The 25,747-nt window shown below is 41.7% G+C and overlaps 1 protein-coding gene across 1 annotated transcript in view; it reads left to right on the top strand.

Annotated features, from left to right (window-relative positions):
* Window positions 1-1,071: 1,071 nt before the first annotated feature.
* Window positions 1,072-25,747, top strand: part of LOC148021866 (endo-1,3;1,4-beta-D-glucanase-like) — a 45,011-nt gene continuing 20,335 nt past the window's right edge. Inside the window, exons 1-4 of the mRNA XM_087697386.1 lie at window positions 1,072-1,459; window positions 12,546-12,567; window positions 22,161-22,278; window positions 22,352-22,442. Coding sequence (XP_087553512.1) covers window positions 1,312-1,459; window positions 12,546-12,567; window positions 22,161-22,278; window positions 22,352-22,442 — 379 coding nt within the window. The 5' untranslated portion in view covers window positions 1,072-1,311. The remainder of the gene's footprint in view (window positions 1,460-12,545; window positions 12,568-22,160; window positions 22,279-22,351; window positions 22,443-25,747) is intronic.

The raw sequence follows: 25,747 nt of genomic DNA on the forward strand, positions 1-25,747 counted from the left end.
AATAGGTATTGATATGGAAACAAAGAAAATACACATAAATGTAAATACAAAGATATGGATTATCATTCATAGCAAGATGAAAAGGAAAATTATTAGATGGGATAGGAACATTAAGATGAGGGAGTCAACATGTTGATCCAATGGGACAAGTGGGTGTTCACATAGAATGGAAAGTAAATACAAAAAATGAAAGAAAGAATATGTAGAGGTCTCATACAAGATGCAAGATAAGGTGGGATTGGCCAAAAATATACCTTGGGAAAGGTCTTGAGGTGTCAAGGAATTTCAACATGTGAAAAGGGCTTGCATGAAATATGGTAGAATGAAGGATGGACAAGGATGCATCCCCATGCAAACTAAAAATCATCAAGGATGCATGATCACATTTGCAATTACATACGTAAAACTAATCTACCCGAACTATCCCCACACTTAAGACAACAGCCACACACACATGCAAAAACATAAGGGACAAAGATTAGAAACACTTGGCCCAATAATTATCAAGGAAGCCCACGAGTGCATATTGAAGCGCAAAATTCACATTTGCTTAAGTTTGAATCAACAACCTTTGGCTAAAGTAGTTATCGATGTTCCATCACACCAACAACCATGTGACACACATATACATGCTTTCATTCAATGGATAAAAGTATGTGTCCGGTACGAAAAGAAGCCCATATTTAGGTTGGGTGCTCAACCCTTGCCTAGAGTGTGGGCATGCAATTTTAGAAATTCGGCACGGACATGGGCACAACACTTTTACACATGAGAAGGACACATTTTTATAAAAAGTTAAAAAAGTATATTTATAACGTTTTGATCGGCTACAAATGAAAAAAGTGCACCTTTGTCTATCACATTACAAACAGGGCAGGGGAGACACTACGTCCAAAAGTGGGCAAGGAGTTCACGTGTTTAGGAGATAAACAAAAGGTCGTATCCCCTACGACTGTGGATGCCCAATCTCTAAGAAAATACTTTGATTGGTTGATGCTTACAAAGTGAATGACGTGGATTGTGATGCTGACCGAAGTGAATGTCGTGGACTGTGAGGCAACGTGCGATAGATCAACAGACCTATTTCCAAAGCTCCACGCTTCCAAGCCTGTCGTACGCACACTTTTCAACGGATGTCACGGTGCTCGTCATCACACGATGATAGACACACAACGCTAGCCGTCTCCCGCAGGAACACTGACACTGTATTTTAGGACCAGTCCTGCAGGAACACTGACGCTCTATTGTAGTACCGGTCCTGCTGCGGAGCGCTTCTGTCCTCTGGTGTAGCTCTATCATTACTTGCTTGCCATGGCTGGTGAACAGTGCTGCGTCCCTGCACCTACTTCACAGCACGATGCATGTGTGGGCAAAGAGGAGACGATCGGTCCTTTCCTCTCCTACATAACATCTCCGCCATCGCCCAGGGCGGCCGTCATCCTCGTCTCTGATGTGTTTGGTAAGCAATCGGACACAGAGAGAGAGAGAGAGAGAGAGAGAGAGAGAGAGAGAGAGAGAGCTTGTGTGTGCACCTTCCATGAGATAAAATTGAACAAGGTGAAATTTCTAAGAAACTTTCAAGTTAGATCTGCCTCGAGAGAACGAGAGAGGGAGAGCTTATCATCAAAGTAAGTGAGGCAAACTAGGCTTTGCTTTCAAGATCAAACAATTGTAAAGAAAGCGTAATTATAGGGTGCTTTTTCATCATTGCATCTTGGGTTTGGAGAGATAATGTTATTAAAGAGGAGTCTGTTGGACAGTCAATATGGCCAAAATATGTATGCAAAAGGATCGTGCATGCACGCTTGAAAATTCGATTGATAAGGTAAGATTTGTTTAGTTAGTGTAATCAAGGTTACCGGATAAATAAGCTCCTGGGAAACAAGTGTACTTGTGGGAATGGCTCTCATTTTCTATGACAAGAATGAGGAGCAATCCTTCTGATAACAGGTGTAGAACTTGAAGAACTGACGCCAACCATCCAGTATGTAAAAAGAGCTGCCTCTTAAATAAATTTAAGACACTCGTTTGTTGCATTTCAAAGATATATGTGTAAGGATTTGCGCTCAAGAGAGCCAACATTTTGATTTGAGGTTGCTGTCCCTTAGCAAATTTCAAAAAGTCAATTTGCATGCGTAAACATAACAAGGACGGCTAAGAACCATTAACTCACCATGTGATTGTGGAGAGCAAGCTTTTCTCATAGCCAAAAGTTTGACACCTTTCGTATCTCTGCTAGTCTTGCATAAAACTCCATTGCCGAGATGCAAATACATCCATTTTTAGTAGTCTAGTCAGCTCATGATTGAATCTAGGCATGTGTAGTATTGGGCTGGGTATTATTGTCTATTTTAGGCATTTTTAATGTGTCATGATTATCGTGATTTTGGCATTTATTGCTGGCCGACTAGCAGCTGGTTGACCTGCATACTTTTGGCCTATACATTTGGCTCCCTCCATAGTCATTCAGTCATCATTTGTAGATTCCAGTGTAGGCCTTGTTGGAGAGAGGGAGCCGGTGCTAGTGCCCATGTAGTCAATGACTCATTGTTGCATGTGACTGTCTCATGTTTGATATATGGATTCCATTTCCGGAGCATATCTTTGAGTTCTCCCTTTGGAGTGTTCTTTTTTTCTTTTGTTTTCTATTTTCTCATGTTGTGCAATCTATTACAGCAGTCTTCTATGCTTCCATTGCGGCACCCACTTATTAGACATCCATATTCGGGCTCTGGGTGCTGTTTCTGCTGTGGGCAGTTTGCCTTCAGTTTTCTGGAGCTGATCTGCTTTTCTCAGTTGCAGTTGGGTGATCAGTTTCTTGGGATTTTCAGCCTTAGATTATTTGTCTTTTCATGTTGCTATCTACACTTTCAATTTTCTGCATTATTTTAATGCTGGCAACTGCATTTAATGCTGGTATGCCTGTGTTTTGATCTGCAGCATTTGCATTTGCAGTATCTTGTGTTCATGTAGATCGGGTGACTTTTTTTCGCCTTTGTCTGTCTTTGGTTGGCTGATTCTTCTATTTTTTTTCAGATTTTGTGATTAGTTACTTTCGACATTGCGCGTGAACTTGTACTTCGTGCAGTTTGTGCTGTGTTTGGTTGTCCTCCCCCTCTCTTTTTATTCCTTATCTTATCTTCCTATCCTCTCTAGATGGCTCCTCCCTGTTGTTCTATGATGATAAACTTCATGGCCTTGATTACATAACCAGGAGTGTTGTTATGAAAGCATGGTTTGTGTAGAAGCAATTGCAATACATTTTTTTTTGAGCTATTGAGCGTCCTCAATCTCCCACTCCTCTTTTTGATGATTGGGACCAAGATAATCATGAGGAAGCTGTGCTTACATGGGGTTCTGATGATGCTTGTGCATATTCTGCTATTCTCCAATATATCTCTAAAGAGGTTCTATTGGTGGTCACCGCTTGGAGGACAGCTTTAGCAATATGCGCGAAGCTTTAGATGTTATACGAGGCTCCCTTGACTATGCTTGCAATTACTCTCTATGGATAGCTTCAATAGATGAAGTTCAAGCCGAAGGATACTATCCAATCATTTTCGCTTCGTGTCACACAGGTATAGGATTAGCTTTGTCACATGCAATTTGCCCTTCTAGAGGTTCATCTTATGGGGAATGTGCTCTACAAGCTCCTTCTTGAGTTTGATGGTGTAGCCAATGCTTCGCGAGCTTGAACATCGTTGATGCCAATGAGCTTTCTATATATGTCCTTGATGTCGCTTGAGTATAAGGTATCTTTGCAATTATAGAGAAGGCTTCCATCTTAGTATGGTGGCTCCAATGAGGCATTTGTAGCTTCAAGAGGGGTGGTAGGAAGAAGAACTCAAAGGCTTAGTGTTATCATTGTGGTAAAAAGAAACATTTGTGTAAGGATTGTAAAGAGTTAGTGGTTTCAAGGTAGAATAATAAGAAGAAGACACATGATATGGATTCCTTTGCTGAGTCATCCTACTTTTTCCACTTTGACTCATATCCTTCGGGCAAGGCAAAGGCCAAGGCATGGAAAGAGTCATCTTCTTTAGATCGAGGAAAGGGCTTGGTTGCCCCTATTTTTCCTACTTTCTCTCTCCAATGCTAGAGAGGGAGTGTGAGGGTGGTAAGGTGAGGTAGGTGAGCCTCTTCTATGCAGATATATAGGTACACAGGTTCCAAAAAGGGATTTCCTTGATGCATTGATTGAAGTTTGGTAGGTTTTAAAATCTTGGAGTTGGGATTGACTTCTATGTTTATGATGGGTTGTTATTAGATAGAGAGTAGTATTGGCTTCTAGTTCAACCTCACACGAGGGGATACTTTGGCGGTCTTGGCCAAAGGCAGGGAATCTATATCATGTGTAGAGAGGTGCTATGATTCTTCTCTATTTTTTGGTTGTGGTATGATCAACATCAACATTCGATTCTCTTCGAGACACCTTACTGGTGGCTTGATCACCTATTGCTTAGGTATCCATGGTTCTATTGTGATGGTCTTTGTTGTATGGACTATGATAAGTCATTATCCTTGTATCATTGTATTGTATCATGTCACCTATGATTTGAGAGTGGGTGTTAGTAATCTAGTTAGCTCATGAGTGAGTCTGGGCATATGTAGTATTGGGCTGGGCATTATTGTCTATTTTAAACATTTTTTATGTGTCATGATTATTGTAATTTTGACATTTATTGTTGGCCGACTTGCTCATTTTTGGCTTATATATTTGGCTCCCTCCTCCACAGTCATTCACTCAGTGACTCATCATTTGCAGATTCCAATGTAGGCCCTATTGGAGAGAGAGAGTTGGTGCTTGTGCCCATGCAACCACCACCCCATCAGCATTCTTGGTTGCTATTAGTTTGTTTGGGGATGCTCTCCTGGTAGACAATGCTCTTATACGTTGGCTTGTGGATCCAAGCTTCTCTCCTTGAAGTTAGGAGTGAATTCTCTTTCCAAGATAAACTTTGTTCTCTTCTTCTATTAATCACATGGAGTTGTCAACATCAAATTAAGAGGGATAATTTACTCGTATTTGGAAGGAATTGAGGGGAAGAAAGCCTCCAAATTATAAGCTTACCAAAGGTCATTAGGTTGTGTGTGTAAGCTTTCACTCAAATTTCTCTTTATTAAAAAAAAAAAACCTTGATAGCAACTCCTAGCTGCATCATCTAGTGGGTTGGGGGGAGGGGTTTTGCAATTCCAACAAACCTACTAAGGCTTAAAGAGAAAGCCTCTAAAGTTGTTGCCATTGCTTTCAGTGTCTTCCCATCAAAGGAGGAAGGATGTCACCCTTAAGGCTACCAACAATCATCTCATCACTCTTGATGGAGGGAAGAGGGGTGATAGTAGGCAACTAGATTTCCAGTATATGTGACTTGCTTTCAGCTGTGGGTGAGGATTAGCTTCATTTGTGTTGTTGCTAGGAACATCTATATTTGCTATCATCTCCTTCATGCTGATCCATGTTTTGCTGTTCTACAGTTTGTGGTCAGATTTTGCATAATCTTTTGGAGATTTTTAGTCATTCTCATCCTTGACTTGCCCTCGTCGCTCTCTAGTACTCTCCCTCAGCCCGCCCCCACGAGAGTCAATGATTGTTAGACATTCGTGCTCCTTTAACATCATATTTGTACCATCATCTCCATTTATTCATAATCAAGATTTGTTCATTTGTCAGATTTTACTTGTTCCCTCTTTTGCGTTTTTGTCCCATGCATGTACTAAGCACATTGAGGTGCATTATCGTTATGTCAAGGAGAGATTGTATAGGAGAGATTAGCTTAAGCTACATGCCAACATAGGACAACCTCGTAGATCTTTCCACAAAGGCTTGTCCTTTTGAGAAATTTAAAGCTTTCCTCAAAGCTTTGGGCTTACTTCCCTTTGTGGATTAATTGTAGTCCATTGGGCTTGACACTTTCCTATACATGAGTGCGAGCTCTTGTTCATTACATCACTTCCAGGGGGGTCTCGTTACCATATTTCAGTAGTGATGTGTGTGAACACAATTAGGATTGTTGGGGCCTTTTTTTTTCCCTCTCTAGGTTGTTTCCCTAGCCTTGTGTGTGTCTATTCACTTTAGGGAATTCTTAGTTTTGAAAATCTTCTCTATTAATAATACTCAATACACTTTTGTGTTGTGCTCTCTTAAGCTTCTTCTTCTCTAAGTTGTGTGTGCGCGCATTCCTACAAGCCTAGATTCAACACATTGCATGACTGGTATTTGACTTGGAATTTGAGGACAATGGAGAGTCGGAGTTGTCCTTGCCCTTCTTTTCGTTTTGCTTCAAAAAAGTTGTTAGCTTCTTGTAGTCCTTTCAGAGATGCTCCTTTCTACAAAAGTGCTTTGAAGCAACCAATGCTCGATTGTGGATGTAATCTCCCTCTCTGTTGTCTTCGGACTTGTGTGAAGCCGTCAGCATCCACCTGTGGGCTTGTCGACGGAGCCGCCTTGGCTCCGAAGCGTGTGCAATCTGCTACCTGATGCCCAAAGTCGTGGCAGTGCAAGCATTGCCTTGGTTGCCCAGTGACAATGACCAGCTGCCTAAAGGAGTGATCTCGTGCCTCAATCTCCAGGAACTTTGGTATACTCTTTGTGTCTTTCACGACCACTCGTACCTTTGGGACTCTTGCAGTTGTCATTGCATCCGCGAAGGAGGTAGGAAGAAATGTGTTGAAGAGTCATCCAAAGTCCTCCACTAACTGGCGGTACTCTACAGCCAATCCAGGGAAAAGTAAGGTGACTGGATGTCTAAGAAATCCGTTATGGAGCGCAAATGTCTCCACTGTGAAGCTGCTATACTAGGGAACCATGTAGATGACCCCCTTTGTGGAGGCATAGGGTGAGCTCTCCACTAACTCACGAGCTACGTCCGCAGAGGTGAGTCAAACCATGAAGATCCCTTGGCCCATGAGGATTGCCTCCACGATTTGCACTGTGCCAATGTGCAGCGTGGAGTGAAGGCAATCCCGTAGCTGGGTCCTTGATGGGGAGTGTCCAACGACTTGACCAAAAATCACCGTTTCTTTCAACTCTAGCTCTATGGTCCGGATGGCTAAGAGCCGTTCCTCAGAGAGGATGATGCGCAAGGTGTTTGACTGAGGGCACTCGCAGAATGTACCGGCGTTTGACAAAGGTTTCCATTGCGTGTACCTGTTAGGAAGCTACCTATCACGCTGCTGTGCGATCAGAGGGGGGAGTTGCTACAGAGGGAGGAAGCAACTGGAGGGAGGGGGGAGGGAAGTTACTGTTTTCGAAACAGGTGGTATGTTTGCTTGGCCAGGCCTCAAGGCGGAATAGGTGGGGGGTATCGTGCGGATGGGGGGGCTTGGCGGCCAGGGGGGAGGAAGGCTTGGGCGAGATTAGGCGGGGGGAGGGGGGTTTCCAAGCGGGGGCGAGTAGGTGGCGTGGGCAAGCAGGTGGGGGCGGAGGTGTTGAGTAGGGGCGGGGCGGCGCTGTGGGAGGTCGCAGAGGGGCGGTGTCGGACAGGGGTGGAGGTGGCGACGAGTAGGGTCATGTAGGGGGCGGCAAGCAGGGGAGAGGGGTCAATCAGGGGTGGAGGCGGATAGGCGAGTAGCGGGACAGAGGCGGGGGGTTGGAGTGTAGCGAATGTGACGGGGGAGTTTTTTGCCAATCTATTAGATGGACGTTAAAAGTGCATTTTTGAATGCTTATCTAGAGTAGGAAGTCTATGTGGAGTAGCCCCCTAGATTTTCTTATGCTGATTGAAAAGATGAGGTCTTGTGCTTGCAGAAATCTCTTTACCGAGTGAAGCAAGCACTGTGATCTTTGTCCTACAGAATGAATACATTCCTTAGAACTCAGGGATACCATTCTATCCCTTATGACTTGAACTTATATATACGTATCACTTCAGAAGAAGTTAGCTATATCTTGCTATACATAGAAAATTTGCTTATCATTGGCTCAGACTCTATTGCCATGGCAGAAATTAAGGCTAAGCTTTGTTCTACATTTGAGATGATCGACCTTCGTTTGTTATCTTACTTTTTGGGGATGGAGATAGTTCAATCTCAAAGAAGTATTTTTGTGTTAGAGCAGAAGTATGCTCTTCAATTTGTGGACTAGTATTGTATGAATCTGACACATCTTGTGTCCATCTTTCTAAGAATACCCTTCAAGATACATGAGCATGTCCATGGCTAGCAATTCCTTTGGAGCTTGAACATGAGCAAGCGTTTGAAAGTTTACTCCTACACTAAATAACATTGATTTGAAGACCCATTGAATTGGGACATATTGTACTATTAAAAACAAAATGAGCAGTGTACCATATATTAAGACCACTCAATGCTGTAAAATGAGTATATGCCAAAAAGAAGAAATATGCCTTCTTTAAAAGGCAAATTGAGTATCTTGGATTTATAGTCTCTGACAAAGAGATTGCGGCAAACCTTTCCAAGGCCAAAGGTGTACAAGGATGGGCAACCCCAACGACAGATAAGGAAGTCCATTGGGCTTGATAGGATGTTACAAGATTTTTGTTAAGCTCTTCAATGAGCACACCTATAGATTTGTGGCAGGGAAACACCTTTATTTGATCCATACTAGACCAGATTTAGCTTACTCAATTAGTTTGCTTAGTGAGTATTTCATTGCACTTAGGATGTCACATTAGGTTGCATGTCTTTGTGTTTTGAGATATTTGTAGTGTACTTCTTTTTATAGCTTGACTTATGGTTTTGGTTTTTATTTGCATGGGTATACCGACTCTGATTGGGTAGGAGATCCTGACACTCGTGTTTCAATGGCAGTTAACTCTTTACCTTGGGTATGGAATCCATCTCTTAGGCTAATTGTAAGTAGGAGATGGTGGTGGCTTCTACGGCGGAGGCTGATCTCTTTGATGGTACCACAGAGGCTATCTACTTGAGGAGCTCATTGGTAGCACTTTAGTTCCATGCAACTCTTCTATTATTATTTACTACGACATCTAGAGTGCCATTGCCCTTGCGGACAATCCAATCATTACACCACGGATGTGTTATATGGGGTCCTAGTTTTACTTCATCAGAGAGCATGTTGAGCTAGGCACCATTCACCCTGAGTTTGTGTCTCCATTAGACAAATTTTCAGACATATTGACCAAGGCCTGGTGCTTCAGAATTTGGTACTTAGGATGGGCTTGTGTACACCCTTCCCTACTACTTTAGATTGATAGGGAGGGTAATTCCCTTCAGTTTTTCCTTCCGGTTTGAGAGAGGGCGGCTTTATTTTTTTAATGGTGATAGGATGTCATTTACCATTTCTTTTTTAGACATTATGTATATTGTACTTTGTATCTTTTTTTATATCATCAGGATGATACGATTGTAAAAGGGCACTTAGGCAAGTGAACAATTTCCTTGTAATGTCACTATCCAAGTGGAATTGTTGCATAGGATTTTGCATGAGCATGATCATACTTACATTGCCTCTTGCATAACTCCCATGTATTGGTATTCTATTCTTATAAATATACATCTGTGCGCATTTATCTCTTTTCGATCTTTTGGGGTGGTCAACTTTGGATTTACCATATTTGTAGCATTGCACATGGTAGTCTCCCTTGCTTGCTTAGCTTCACTAGCTTGTTTTCTGCATATTTTTTTGCTTCTCCATATACTTACCATATTTACTTCACACACCCTGAGCCTCTTGCTTTGTTATTGACACCCTATAGTGATAGGGATAGCTTACTTATTTTGTGAAGGCCTTTGGGTGTGAACACTAGTTTCCTGTTCGTTACTTAATCGACTGCAACCCACACTTTTGAAACAAATACTTATCAAACCAAAAGGAAAAAAAGTTCACTGTGGTTCTATCCGCCTTTGTAGGACTTGGTAGGTCATTGGATAGCTGATGCGCAGCCTTTGCTCGATGCGCTGGTCTCTTTGGGGTGACTACTTAGACTTGCTTGATAAGATAACCATTGCCTTTGTAATCTTAGTTGGCCATTGGGCAGCCACCATGCACCTTTTGTCCAATGCTTTGGTTGCTTTGGGATGGGATGCCTTGCAGTAAAAAACACACACACAAAAAAGCTTGGGTTATTCTTTTTTTCTAGCGTAGTTTTTGGACCTAAGAGGGGATGTTAAGCTAAAATAAGCATTACATGTTGAATTAGTCTCTTACATAATGCTAGAAATGCTTAATTAATAAAAACCTTGAAATGGTGCACGATTCAAGAGAGTTTAAAACGAGGTGAAGTACGAGTTCCAAAAACTCTCCATAGATAGGTAGGTTGCTCTCCATTCAACCAAATCTTGTTTTTGTAGGTTTTAGGTATTATAGCTTTGTTGCCTATAGCCAGTTTGTGAAGGACATCTCAACTAAAGCTGTCTCTTGCTAATTGTTACCATCTGGTGCGCGTTTCGAGTCTCCACCTCACTGATTTCTCTCCTAGCCATCGCCTTGCTAATCCAGTTCCATTGCAGCTGCATTTGCAACTTGGCGGCTTGTTCCACCCTTGGTGAATGCATCTCAAGCACTATGCAGCTAGCGATCATCTACACCCTTGCACTTTGATGATTTTGCTATTGCTTGGCTTGGAGGACTCTATCTATTTCAGCATTTTCACTTTGTAGCCGCTGCCTTAGTGTATGAAGGTTGTGTTTGCTCATATTCTCTCTCCTTAGTGCTTACCGACTACCAAATCCAACATCCTCTGTTGCATTTGCTGGTGTCTAACCCTCAAGGCTGCCTTGCTGCATTTGGATCCATAAGGAGTACAACACACTCTTCTACTCATCACCTTTGCCTCAATCCTCGAGACATGAGAATTCGGGGACAGTTTTCATTCCTTGCACAGTTTGTTTGCTGCATGAGCATTGTATATTCAATATTTAGTTATTCATTCAGATTTCTATTGTTCATTGTCTCTAAATTACCCTAACCTTGTGTTCAGTTGAGTTTATTCTTTGTCATATGCTTTCATTTATGTTTTTACATTAGGGTATTTATTCACACAGCTCCCCAAGCAAAACAAGGGGCAAATTGGTTTGAAGGGGCGTTGGTCATTTTTGACAGCAAGAGGCACTTCGATTAGCGGAGGGGATTAGAGAATTTTAGTTGTACTCCATCCGTTTGCAATAAACGCTAAAGAAATACCGCAAGGGGCACCCTTTTTGGGGCCAATAGGCTATCCATCATCCAATATTAAAGTGGTAAAGTGTGTTCGATTTATGTGAATTAATTACTTGCTGTAATTAGTGTTGAATCAATTTAGTACCATCCTATCTGAGGAGAAAGGTTGGTTTCACTCTCCCTGTAAGAAGTGGCCAAGAGGGTAGCACACCTACCAAACATCTGCACAAGGAATGCCTTGATTTAAGTGGAACCTTACATTTTTCATGTATTTCTCACCTCATGAGAAAGATCACACTAAGGTCTATCCCATCCATTAGTGACCCAAAAGTGATGGTGCAGAGATCTTCTAAAGTAAGTATAGCCTTTGAAAATATTAGACTCAAAAGGAGCTAGAGCTCCCATTGTCCAGTTTGTCTGGAAGTGCATACACAAAAGAAAACTAGTGTAAGGCTTCAACCTGATTGAGAAAGATTTAAAGAGCTAGAAAAACTTGCCAAATCCAAAAGAAGGAAAATAGATTCTGAGAGAAGAAGATACCGGTTGAATAAGCTCTTGGGAAGATGTTGAAATAATGTTTGGAGATGTTTCATGTAAAGCACCACATCTGTGATAATTAGTAGGAGCAATACTTCTGATGGTGGGCATAGAACCCAAAGGAAGTAAAACCAAGCATACATCTCTAGAGGAAAAGTCTCTCCTTAAGTAGCAATTTTGGCTCAAGTTTAGAAACTCTTCAATGCCATTTAACAAGAGGACCTATATGATGCCAAAGGGAATTGGCATGTTCAAAATATTGAAGGCTCAAGCTGCAGAATAATATACATTCTTTTGGCTGTCATATGATGAAGAAAAAAGTTTGTTCCATCCTATAAAATGCTGCAGTCATGCAAACTATCCTCAATTATCGAAGAGGAACCAGCTGAAAAGGTCTCAAGCATAATCCAAATCAAGTTCCTAAGAGGCCTATGGTAGGACTCATGGCATACATACTTTGAGCTTAGGGAAATGTCATAATTATGCCTTAGGGAGAAGAACATTGATCACTATGAAATGACTCTCATTGCCAGTCTTTCTCAGTGCAACAATGGCCAAAGGAGGATCGCAAGCTTTGCCCCAATGTTTACTTTCCATGTGAAGTGAATTACCTTCCGCATTGAAGAGAGCAAACCTTTTTCATAGGTAGAATTCATTCATGTCCTGCACATGCTTGTATTGTATATTTTACATGGGTGTAGTTCAACTGAGGTGCGAATTAATACAAGTCTCTTTTCTTGAAAAGAATAGTTTTCAACAATAATTATATAATGTTTTTGACGATGTCTCTTGAAAATAGCAAGTCAATAGTTATATTAGAGGACTCATAGTTCTCATTTGTGAGTTTTTGAATTCCTCAGAAGCTTTTTACTTTCCACATGCCAAAATTAACCTAGATTTCCCTGTCTTGTTTGTTTGCTTTGTGAAGGTTTTGCAACTCCTCTCGTCAGGTGTGTTTTTTACCCATTTTAACCTTGTTCAGGAGAGTAAAATATTTGTATTGAGGTAATACACGTTTTTCAAATCTAATTGTGTAGGAAGTTTTATTATGTGCTATGAATTTTCTTGAAAATGTGGGCAGTTACGTGCTGAAAAGATCTGTTTTTGGACATCGTTATGATTCTTTGCAAAAGTTCAGAAATGTTTACATGCTTGAGAGATGATTGCAATCTTGGATTTTTGAGAAGAAGCACACAATGTTGTTCCTTGAGATTGTGCAGGTTTGCATTCTTCAAATAACTTGTAAGTTATAAAATGGCTTGCATAAATTGGAAAGGGCATTCTGGGAGCTGGTACAATTTGGGAAGAGGCTTTCAAAGTGGTTTTAATAAACTTTTGCTTTTTTGGGATTGAGAAAATAGATGTTTGTATGAACACCTAATGCGTGCTAGCTTCCCTTTTTGCCGAGGGAAGCTCTGATAGGACATGACATTCTACAGTGGGAACGCACCTCAACTATGTACTGTACTTGCCTGCTCTCTCCATGCCAGAAACCTGAGGTTAATGATCTCTTCTAACTGGTATAATCTCACCAAGTTAGTGCAAACAAACCATTAAGGAATTCTGATAATATTTCAGTAGAAATGCATCATACTCTCTTCTAAGCTGTTAAAGGAACCTCCTTGGAGACATGCAGCTAAGTTTTAACATTGATATCCTCTACCACTAGCAGACCATAACCCTTTGACCCTTTGTAGGGAAGTCTATTATAAGCTACTTTTATGGCAGATATGTTGCCTACCCTTATGCAAATTATAGCCAATTGTCTACCTATGGATATGCTCACTGCAGAGCTCCTGTATACAACCCCCCACCATATGGTTAGGTAGTTATTTTCTGCAGCCTGTTTTGTTTTATGGACTAAAGTTGTGAAATTATGCCTAGTTAGATGGAGTAGGGTAACTCAGGGAAAAGCAGATTATACTTAATTTATAGATGGGTGGGCTATGGTTATTTTCTGTGGTCTGTTTTGGGGTCTAAATTTTTGAAATTAGGCAAAGTTAGATGGAGTAGGGTAACTGAGGGAAAAATAGATTACACTTAATTTATGGATGGGTTGGCTAGGGGGACAGGCTGAAAGTCCCTAATCAAGGTTAGCCATTAGGTGCATAACACTTCGCATAGGGTATAGGTTCTATTGGCATCATTGTAATGAGTTCGTTTTGGTATTTTTGTCTTTTTTCTTCAGGAGCAGAAGTGCTTTTTCAATTTCTTCTTCCTTAATCATCTCCATGAATGAAACCACACTGTTTTTGAGCTGATTGCTTCTCAAGTCCTTTCACCACCTGTGGTCAATGAGATTTAATGTGTGATCCAGTTTTGATGTGAGGCCTTTGGTGTAAGCTCACAGCATCACACAATGGTGTAATAAAATATAGCCAAGTAGAGAGCAAATGTAGGAAGACAGAGTTTATTTGAAGTTGCAGCTCAATTAGAAACAGTGGAGGCTTTGAGGCTTTAACACTGTTTGTCACCCTCACATGCATGCTTGCACCCTTATACATGTATGTGAGAGAACGAAACAACACAATATAGAGTTTACCCTAAGAGTTTGATGTTTGGAGTGGTGAAGGCTTCGGGGCCTAAAGTTGTTTGTCCTACTTGTCTCTCGAGTCCTTTTTCTCCAAAGAAGAGAAAAATTATATTCATGACATCTCATAGAAAATCCCCTTGAGGTAGAATACAAAGTACAAAGAACCTTGTAGAGAGTAGCTAAGAATATCATAAATACAATGGTTGTGTGTAAACAATCAATCTGGTGGTCTATAATACCAAACCATATGAGCGGCTGTGTGAAAAAAGGTGCCGGAGTTCCATGTTTGCAAGAAGGCCTCTCTCCGCTTCTTATTGTGTCAGAGCCACCTTGCAGCCTCTCCCATCTCCCATAGAGAAGATGGATGATCTTTGTAGTGTTTTATTATAAAAGATTGACAAATCCATTATCCCATCTATTGCTATTGTCACCTCCTATTGCCTGCTTGCTTGCTGCCTTTGGCCTATTGACTACCTTAGTCAATATGTTTGTAAAATTGTTTGATGAAGGCACAAACTCTAGGCGAATGGTGCCTAGCTCAACCTGATCTCTTGGTGAAGTGAAAATGGATTCCCCATATGCCACGCCCATGGTGTAATGATCGGATTTTCTGCAAGGGCAATGGTACTTTGGTGGTTGTAGTAGACAATGGTAGGAGAATTGCATATAAATTGAAGTGCCACCAATAAGCTCCTCAAGTAGATGGCCTTCGTGGTACCATCAAAGAGAGTCCTATGCTAGGCCTGAGCCGTGGAAGTTGAGACCGTCTCTTCTAGCTTACGGATGGCTCGAGAGATGGGTGCTGTACCCAAGATAAAGAGATAGGCGCTAGGGAACGCCGGGTCTTAGGATTTCCAGCCCAATCAGAGTTAGTATATCCCTCCAAATATAAACTAGAACCATAAGTCAAGCGGTATACCGCAAATATCTCAAAACACGAAGACATGCAATCTAATGTGATATCCTAGGTGCAATGAAATATTGACTAAGAAAACTAAGCAAGCTAAATCTCGCCTACTGTGAATTAACCAAATGAGTTTTCCTACCACATATCTATAGGTGTGTGTGACCTAGAGTATTCTTAGAAAGATGGACAGTGGGATCAAGAGGTGTGGCCAGAAGTTGTGTCTACTTTGTGCAATAGTAGTCCACTAATAACTGAAGAGCGTATTTTTGCCCTGACACAAAAATAATTTCCCCATATCAAACTACCTCCATCCCTAAAAAGTAAGATAACAAACTAAGATTGATCATCTCAAATATAGAACAAAGTTGATCCTTAATTTTTTGCTATGGCAGTAGAGTTTGAGCTAGTAATAAGTAAATCATCTATGTAAAGTAGGATATAGCTAACTTCCTTTGAAGTGATACGTATATGTTCGGGTCATAAGGGTAGAATGATATCCGTGAGTTCTAAGGAATGTATCCATCCTTTGGAACCAAGAAAGTGGTGCTTGCTTTAGCCTGTGAAGAGCTTTTTACAAGTGCAAGATTTTATCTTTCTATTCAGTATAAGAAAATCCAAGTAGCTACTCTAGATAGACTTCCTCCTCGAGATAATCAGTTAGAAATGCACTTTTGATGTCCATTTGATAGATTGGCCAACCATAGTGAGTAGCTAGTGTAACCAACAGATGAAATGATGTCAACCACATAGTAGGAGTAAAGGTCTCTTCATAGTCAATACCTTGCTTTTGTTAAAACCTTGTACCATAAGGCGAGCCTTGTACTTGTACTTGTCTTAAGTCCATTTAGGCTTTAGCTTAGTCCTAAAAATCTCCTTTGTCCTGAGTATTTTCTTATAGCTTGGATGATCCACCAAGATCCAAGTCTCATTGAAGTCAATAGTCTTTAGCTCTTTCTCCATGGGCTCTTGTCATTGAGGCCCTTGTCAACTATCCGACTCAGAATACACTATGTAATTAGCTACTGTAAACAGCGACACAAATGATGCTTGAGGTGCAAGCTAGGCAAATCTTCTAGGGCCCTCCGAACTGGAATCTAGTGGAAGGATCCTTGAACCCCACATGGTTTGCTGGTACCAGTGAGGTAACGGGTCTCGTAGAGGGGGCTTAGGAGTTGAATAATCTGTGGGTGGGTTAGGAGCAAGTAGTACATCTGGCTCGGAAGGGACTATCTCCAAGGGAATGATGTGAGGAAAGGGCTCGAAATATGGTGTAGAAAATTGTGCAATGTCTCTCTCATCAAACACTACGTCTCTCCTAACAATCACCTTGTTTGTTGGAGAATTGAATAGACAATAGGCTTTCACTTCGGAGGAGTATTCTACAAAGATTAGGAGATCAACTCGGGGAGTGAGCTTGCCTATCTTATCATCAAGGGTGCATGTAAGCACAACTCCCAAAGCCTCTAAAGTGGAAAACTATAGGCCAAGAGCCAATAAATATCTCATATGGAGTCTTGTCAGGGTTTAGCTGTAGTTGGGGATCAGTTGAGAATGTATATCAAGGTATTAACAGCTACCCAAAGATGCTTAGGGAGCTCTGTTGCGAATAGGATAGGGCATATCATGCACATGATGGTCTAGTTCGTACTCTTTGTGACTCCATTTTGTGAAGGGGACTTGGTAGAGGTAAGTTGGCATGAGATAACATGCTCTTGTAGAAACTTGGAAAACTCGTGGGAGCTGAACTTGCCCCCACTGTCACTCAGTCTACATCCTATACAATGACCAGTTTGGTTATGCACCAATGGCACCCACGTAGAAAAATATGTGAAGGGATTGGACTTATGGTTAAGAAAGTACACCCAAGTATATCTAGAATAATCATCCACAATAAATGAGAAACATAGTGCGTTGTTTAAGGTGACAGTGGAAGTTGGTCCACAAGGATCAACATGAATCAATCTAAGAGGAGCCTTAGCTCTATGTGTGGATTGTTGAGGGAATGGGGTACGGTACTGGTTTTGGAGTTGACAAGCTTTACATATATCCCATGATAGCTTCAAGTGTGGAAGACCATCAACCATCTGTTGATGCGACAACTCATAAAAGAGAGTTGTATCCAAGATCATAAGCAAAAATGCCAAAGATGCCCGGTGCTCGCAGGGCCCCCGTGTAGGGGCTAAACCTTGGAAGTGGTGGAACTAAGAGCCCTTGGTTGTCAGCTCGGAAAGAAATTGTGTCATGTGGTATAAGCCACAAGGTTATGCCTCATTGTGAGCAATTACTAAACCAATGTGAGAGTCAAGGACCTCGACTGTCGTTGCATTGAAGAAGACTTGAACAACAAAGCTTCTTAACAGGTAACAACTTCACCCCAAGTTGGGGGACATAGTATATAACATCTAGTGTAGTGCAATACGGGCCCTCGTTAGTGGCAAAACTGACATGACCATGAGCTTGAATCTTGATTGAGGAGTTGTTTCCAACTCGGACTCTTTTGGCTGCAAGGGCTTGAGAAATGAAAATGTCCTTGATGGGGATTATTTGATGAGTAGCTCCACTGTCCAAAATCCAAGGAGTAATTGCAGTACTCGGCTGTGATGAGTGGGCCTCTATAATCATCTCGTCAGGAGGCAAGTCACAAATGTGAACTGTCCTACGAAGATGATGTGGGTCTCTGTAGACTAGTCAAACAAGCCCTTTGGCATTGAGAACATTGTTAAGTGTGGTGTCTGATTGGTGGTAGCGTGGGTTTGGCCTTGCCATTGCCCCTATTGAGGGTTGCCACCACCCTATCTCCCTTGTTGGGGGTTACTTGATTAAGGGATAGGGGTCTAAGTCTTAGCTTTTGGTATTGTGCCTCTTGCCTTTGATCGACACTTGTTAAAGTGGCCAATGTTGACAATACCAATTATTCTTTGGTACATTCTGCCATCCGGGTTTTAGAGACGATTGGGAGTTTCCTTGGGTCTCACTCTCTTGATTTTGATTTTGATTTTGGTATTGATTTTAATTAATTGGAGGTTTGATTTTGTTTACACTTCTCTTCTTGCTGGTTCTTAGACGAAGCAACAAGAGCCTCCTTTGTAGAGGTCAAACTATGAAACTGATTGAACATCCAAGTGTAACGTAGAAGCTGACACTCAAATTCATAGATCACTTGCTGCACAAAATGGAAGTATTTCCTTAGTAGCTTGTTTAGAAATAATGTGACTTGGTCGTCCGAGGACTTAGGAGTCCTCGTGGTAGAGAACTCGGCAAGAAGGCGTCGATACTTAGCCAATTTTACTTTCAAGTTATCTATGTTAGTGAATTTAAAGTTTTGAAGTTCATGATCCAAATTGATGTGATGGGTCCTATCCCAAGTCACATAATGGTGAATAAGGTGTGCCCAATGCTTAGATGCAAAGTCAAAATGTTTAAGTTGTGAATGAAATTCAGGTAATAGATGTTGCATTAGGTTCATAATAGTGGAAGCATTCCTAGCCTTCCATGAGTGGACAACCTTGTATAGAACAACTGCGGGATCAGGTTGGGTTCACTGAGTCAAGGACATGTCTCATTAGGTTTGACCAATTTGTGAAGTTTGACTTGTTAAAATGAGTCTTGTCATTTAAACTATGTTTGATTGATGAGAAGGAATAACCATGAGGTGTAGCATAAGAGGAATAAGATGGATAAGAAGGTGGGGGAGGGGGATAAGTAGGAGGGGGAGGAAGCAGGTAGGTAGAAATAGACTGAAGTGTTCTAAGCCCTATCCAATGGTTGGATAGGGCACAACAAAAGGACCAGAAGGCCCACTAGGTAATGCCATGGAGGCAAATTGTGGTATCAATGGATCTACACTTAGTAATGGCCGGATGACATTCCCAAGTCGTGAAAACCCGAAAGTGTGTGGATGGGAGGATGAACATCCATCATGGAAACACCACCTAGTTGAGGAAAAGACAAGGTCCTAAAAGGCATGCCTAAGGGTGAAGTATCCCTTGGTGTGAGGTGTGAAGACATGAAAGGTGCACTTAACGGAGGCTGAAAGGAAGGCACAATGGAAATAGTGGGTGGTATCGGTTGGAGATTAAATGTATTTGTCATTTGTGTATTAGTGGAAAATGAGTTAAGTTTCTTTTATCCATTAAATGCAAATGAAGAAAAAGATGATTTACCAATATCAAATTGACCCTAAGATGAGCACTTTCCAAAGATTCTTGCAAGTTTTGCTCATCTTTTTTTCAGTTCCAATGGGAAAATCCATCCTCACTAGGGCTTCTTATGAACCAATAATTGGTATGAAGAGTCCGTTCATCTTGAGCATCATCAATATCTTGCGGAAAAGAGGAAGTAAATTCACAAGATTGAGAATTATTGATTTGCATACTTGACATAGGAGTGAATAAAGGTGGAGATGCGTATGGAAAAGATGAAATAGGTAGAGATGAAGATGATGGTGGTAGAGAGGAAAATGGTTCATACTCCATGCTAGTTTTCATGTCAAGATGGCAACAAGTCCTTTGTGGAGCTTCTGTCCTTCCTACAAAATCATTAGATTAGTGCACTGAATCTAAAGGGAAAACTCAAAATTACATTCAATCTGTTGTTGAGCTCGATACATGAGTATGAGATCGTATTTGGCTTGTGAGATCTTGTATGGTCTATGGACTCCATGGTAGTTTGAAGACTATTTTGCCATGTTGAACATTGGAGGAGCAAGCTAGGGCCCACTTCGTGTCTCAATGTGCTAGGATCAAGAGCATCATGATGATGTGGTGAAGATGTGTTTGACGTTATCTTGCCCTTTTGTTGTTCTTGCTTCTTGTGAAGGGCTTTTAGATCAAATGCCGAGGTTTCGTGGAAGAGAACCTTGCTTTGATACCATGTGAAGAAAAATGGAGAAACATAAATGAAAGCGTACAACAAAGCATAAACTCAATAGAACACTGTTAGGGTTAGTGTGACTTAGAGACAATGAGCACAATGAAGATCTAAATGAATAAATGAATACTTAATATACAATACTCATAGTAGGAGAGTGTGGCATACTCTTGACGGATCTTGAAACGCAACAAGGCAGCTCCAAGATGTCAGATAGTAGCAAACGTAGCAAACGATGCACTGGTGGATCAATGTTGGACATGTAGCAAATGATGTGCTGGTGGAGCAATGTTGGACATGTAGAGGAGAGAGAAAAAAGACAACATAGTGGTCAGCTGATGACATGGGAGCCTGCAGCAGCAAAGGCAGACTCCTGCATTTACCTAGGGTATGGTGATAGCTAGTAGGTACAAACACAGTAGTGGAATGCCACATGGCAGCTGGCAGCAGTAGATAGATAGACAGCAGCAACAATTGGGCTTGGACAGCAGCTATTGGTGGTGTGGACTGCGCGATGAAGGCTGGAAATAGGTCTTGGATGGATGTAAACAAGGTTGAGCAGCCTTGGTTGAGATGTCCTACATGAACGGGGTGTGGGCAATGAAGCTAGAAGGCCTGAAACTTGCAAAACGAGATTGAGCTAAATGGAGGGCAGGCTACCTATTTATGGAAAGTTTTGGGACCTCGAACCTCTCCCTGTTTTAAACTCCCTCGAATTGCATCTTGTTTTAGGGATTTCATTAATTAAGAATCTTTGGGGCTGTTCAAGATGCTAATTCAGCATGTAATGCTTATTTTAGCTCAACATTCCGTAGTTGCACTATAGTTTTACCCCCCTTTTGAAGCTGTTGGTGCCATTAGAATTACAATCAGAGCTACTATTCAAAAGATATTCCTTTTAGCTAATTTTGTCTTCCATCCTCTTAACATTTCCTCAATAGTCAGCCATTTCTAGCTTTGGGTGAATAGCGATTGGAGAAATTGCTGCTGAAACTCTAATTTACAGCAGCAAATTAGGGTTTCCACAGCCACCTCAAGATCCGTGCTCAATTACTAAAGACCATGTACTCGCTGTAGTAGCTCAAGGCAAGAAATTTGCAACTTCATTGTTGCTTGCTTGTGAGACAACCAGCATTCCTATGGAGATCTCATTTGGCTTTCTCCCTTTGTTGATATTCTCTTCTCTGCTCACAGCTTGCTGAGCATATAGATCCACTGCATGTTCTTTGTCTGATAAGAGGTATGGAGTCTCTGCAACTTCTCTCTCCTGCTTATCCTAAGCTACATTGTGCTTCAGAATGAACTCCAATGCTGGCTTCATGATGTTCAATACGTACTGTTCTCTACAGACAATGTGAAAGGGCCATAAACATTGGCTGGTTTCTCCAACCCTCTGCATGACCACAAAGCTCTCTTGAGATTCAATTCACCAACTTAAACGAAGACATTTGCGGTTGACTATTGAAATCCTCCACCAAAACATTGCAATAGAGATGATAAGAGGTAGCATACCTGCACTCTATCTCCAGCATAAATATTAGTCTCTGAAGGATCTTGCCTTTGAATCCTCCTCCCAAATCTTTGATGATTTCCGTTGGCACTCCAAATCTGCAAACTTTCACCTCTCTCCTGCAGCTCTGGTAGCTGTAGCCTCTGGCCACTTGGACATGTACTCTACTGCACTGAAAATTTATAACTTGCCATTGCTAGTTGTGGGCATAGGACCAATCACATCCAGACCCCATCTTTTAAACATTTTGGAGCTAACCAGACGTTTCAATTGTTGTGTACACAAAATCTCTGTATGATTGCTGCTGGCTTGGGCTTTGGCTGTCAGCAATTGAGATGCACTTTCCCTCTGTGTTGCTGTTCTTGACATGGTTCTTAGTTGAAATTGCTCAGTAACATAGGCCAATACAATAGAATAGTAGTTTGAAGGCCAATGCAATAGAATAGTAGTTTGACAAAAAAGAGCGTGTGCCAGCCACAACCAGCATCAAGTGGATAGCATGATGTGTAAACAGACAAGGACTAAGTTGGAAGTTGATGAGGAAATTTAGCATGTAAACAAATGATGTATAAACAGATGAAATGTAATGTAGGCATACGGTGATAAGTTTTTGCAAAGCTGCTGATGATATTAATTCAGAGGTAGCCACTTAAGATTTTCATTTCCCACATTAAAATCTCTTTACTTGAAGACTCAAAACATTTGCCCACTTTATGCAACTCAGGAAACTTGCAGACAAGGTGGCAGCTAGTGGGTATTTTGTAGTTGTTCCAGATTTCTTTAGCCAAGACTTCTTTACACCAGAAAAAAGTATTCACGATTGGGTCAATAACCATCAACCAGTAAGTAAAGGAGTAGTTGGAACATTTTTCCTCTGCATTTAATCTCCAGAATATTAATATTGTCATGTTGTAGATGGATGTAATTGAAGATACCAAAACTCTAGTGGAAGTGTTGAAGAGCAAAGGTCTCTTGTCAGTTGGAGCAGTTGGCTTCTGCTGGGGTGGTAAATTCATTTTCCCTCTGACACAGGGCGACTCACATTTTTATTGAGATTATGTTTGTACCTTCAGAGATAAAAAGTAGTCTTGCTTCATGGTATTGTGGTTGTAAAGATCTGAGATAGTTGCCTGTTTAAGTATATATTGTTTCTGTTGACCTTTTGACACAAGTAGATGTAGAAGGTTCATGGAGTTGATGCTCTGGCTTTTCCTTAACCACACTGATGCTTCATGTAGACATAACAGTGTGTGTATATTCAGTATAAGAATGGATGCTTCAACTCATGACACTAAGGGACATCTTCTTTCTGTTTAGAAGTAATCTCCATTTTGTAAGTTGTTGATACATTATTCTATTCAGGAGGCAAACTTTTAAGTAGAACACCAATGCAAACATCTTCTTCCATTTTAATGTTGAATCCTACAAGTTGGGTTAGAAGTCCTTCCATGTAATTTAGATGTGTGGCAAGTGATGTGCTCGACTTTATTTCAAGCTTGAAAAATTCAATCAAGAGACCATACTTTGATGTGTGTTGGGCTACAGTTAGATCAAGGTGATGATTAAAAACATGTTTATCTTGGACTTCTTACACATTGTAGCCAGTAGAGTTGAGGATTATCAAGATCTTTTGCTGTGTTAAACTTGCATTATAAACTTCGTAAGTCCTATGAAAGCCTGCATTTACTTTCTTAGCTGGCAATGCAATTGGGGTAGCAGCAGTGCAGCAAAATTTTATTAGATTGCAACTAGTATAGGCAGTGTGCACAACTCAGGATGATTTGATGTAAAGGCCTGTCCATACTGCAGATAGTATGCTGGCAGTGAATGCTTTTGGGGTGTATGTATAAAAAGAAGCTTTCAAGAGTTGAAGCTGCCTAGGATGTGACTATCCAAGTCATCTGCATCTCTTACTGCAAGGCTAAAGGTAATAGAGACAGACGAGCTGCCTCCTGCCTCACTGCTACTGCCACCTGTGCTGGTCTTCCCCTTCCGCCATGTTGCCTTTGTTGTCTGCCAGGCTTCCTCTCCTGCTATTTCTTGTGTGGTCACACTCTGGGGGTCTTGCTGCTGCTGCTGTCAGCTAACACCCTGCTGGTCCACCCCTGGTCCTACATGCCACCTCCTCTCCATTACTTGCCACCCCATTGCTGCTCCTCCCTCATGTCCTACCACCACTGCCTGTCCTGCCTGCTGCCATACTACCTGCTCAGCTGCCCCTTCCCCAGTCAACCGGTTCTGTTGCTGGCCCCTCTCTTTGTGGCTGCATCCTCCCGACCCCCAGTCCAGGTCAGTACGCAGTTCGCTCTATAGGTCTTAAGGGACGTGTGCAATCGCAACCTCTAGTTTGACACAGGTGCAACCTATGGATGTGCGCCAATCATACTCCTCGCTTGTCCTTCTCTCCAAGGAACAGCTCCAAATGGTCTGCACCGCAAAGAAGTAATTGGAGGAAACCACGGTCTTTGAACAAGTCATGGGTCACTCCCCTTCCTTGGTATAGCTTCCTGATTGGCTCCACCCTACCTTGTGCAACCCTAGCTCATCAACAGCTCAATTTCTGCTCCAAATGCATTCTTGGGTACAAATTTGATGATTGCGGTCAAAAGCCCCAAATTTTCAAAGGCAAATCCACCCAAATTGCATCCATACATGTACCCAAGTGCATACACTAGGAAATTATTGCACAAATTGATGGAATTCTTCAAAATCCCCAATTTTCTCAAGTCAAGTGTGCACAAATTTCAGTGAAATTGAAAAAAACCAAAATGTGAAAAGCCCCAAAATTTCCTTGGCAAATGTGCACTGATTTTGCAAAATTTGAGTCAGACTGTCTGTCTTGTTCTACATCGGAATTCCCAAATCCGAGAAAAGCCCCAAATTTTCAGGTTGTGCATGGACATGGGAATGCCTGTCAGTGGAAAGGGAAAGAATTGCAAAAAATAATTTTAAAAAATGACAAATATTTGCTGAATTGGAGGCGCCGTTGACAGTGTTGACCTGTTGCCGCTCGCTTGGTTGCAGCCCGTCGGGCGTCGCCTGCACTAGTTTGTCGCGCTTGTCACCCACTCGCTTGGTTGTCACCTGTGTTGGCTTGAATCTGCGTGCCGATTGCCTGTGTTAGGGAGTTGCCTGCTCAGAGTCCGTCGCTTGGCCCGTCCAATGTGCCACCTGATCGTGCAGTCCGCCGCCTGCTCTCCAGGCCCACCCACTTGGTCAGGTTGACCTGCCTCTAGCGTCGCTTGCTGAACGTTGGTGACTGCCTGATGAGTGCTGCCGTCACCTCACGCTTGACGTACCTCGATAAGCGTGCACTCCTTGCACTCTGATACTAGTTCGTTATCAAGTGCACAAGAATCGAGACAGAGTGTATGTGTAACGGTGCGTGCACACCCAAACACCGTAAAAGGCACATGTGTAAGGGTGTGTGCACACCCAAACACCCTAAAAGGCACGGTGACCCTTTATTCCCAACATAGGAGTTGTAGATCCTACCCGGAGGAGTTGATGGGGCTAGCCATTGACTTTTATAGTAGCTTTTATGGTAAGAGATGTCTCAGCTGGCTAAGGATCCTCTATTTTGGGCCTTTCCAATGATCTTTAGCTTTGGCAATATTTCAAGTAGCTTGTGTGCTAATGATCTTGTTTGTCTCCTTGCCAAAGGAGGGCCTGATTGGAACTCATGCTTGATCACCTTATTGCTAGTGGCCTATAAGGCATAGGCAAAGATGACCAGCAGTAGATTTTGCCACCTCCTTGTAGGCATCATTCGTGACACACCTAGACAGGCTTTGTAGAGGATCGGAGTATCCTGGATAAAATTTTCACGTTTTTGAGGCTATAGAGGAGGCCCAGCATAGTTGGCACAGGATTGCAATGCTTCTCCTCGACTTTGAGAAGGCCTATGGTAGGGTCAACTAGATCAGCTACTAGTAGTAGAGTAATCATTTTTCTAGTATGTACATGTTCCTCTTCTAGTCATTTTTGTGTGGACCTGCTCTAACACGTGCACTTTTGACCCATCTGTTGGGGAGGGGTTTTTCCACTTGTGACTGCCGCCTTAGGCAGTAAAGTACATGTGAATACTTTCTGTGACATGCTATCAATATAAAATTCTCTTAACTTCAATGATTTGGTCTTGTGGTATTCCATGAAGCACTATTTCTATTTCTTGAATCTTCTATTAATAGGAATTTTGGCATATGACAGTTGTTCTGAGATTCATTTTATATTGCAAGGTTACAAAGATCTACTCCTTTGGCAACTTTCACTATAGGGACAACAACAATGATTGAATCTTCAATTGGGGTG

This window comes from Lygodium microphyllum, chromosome 17 (genome assembly GCF_053477565.2).
Source record: "Lygodium microphyllum isolate KBCC chromosome 17, Lygodium_microphyllum_v1.1.10, whole genome shotgun sequence".
NCBI classification, from domain to species: domain Eukaryota; kingdom Viridiplantae; phylum Streptophyta; class Polypodiopsida; order Schizaeales; family Lygodiaceae; genus Lygodium; species Lygodium microphyllum.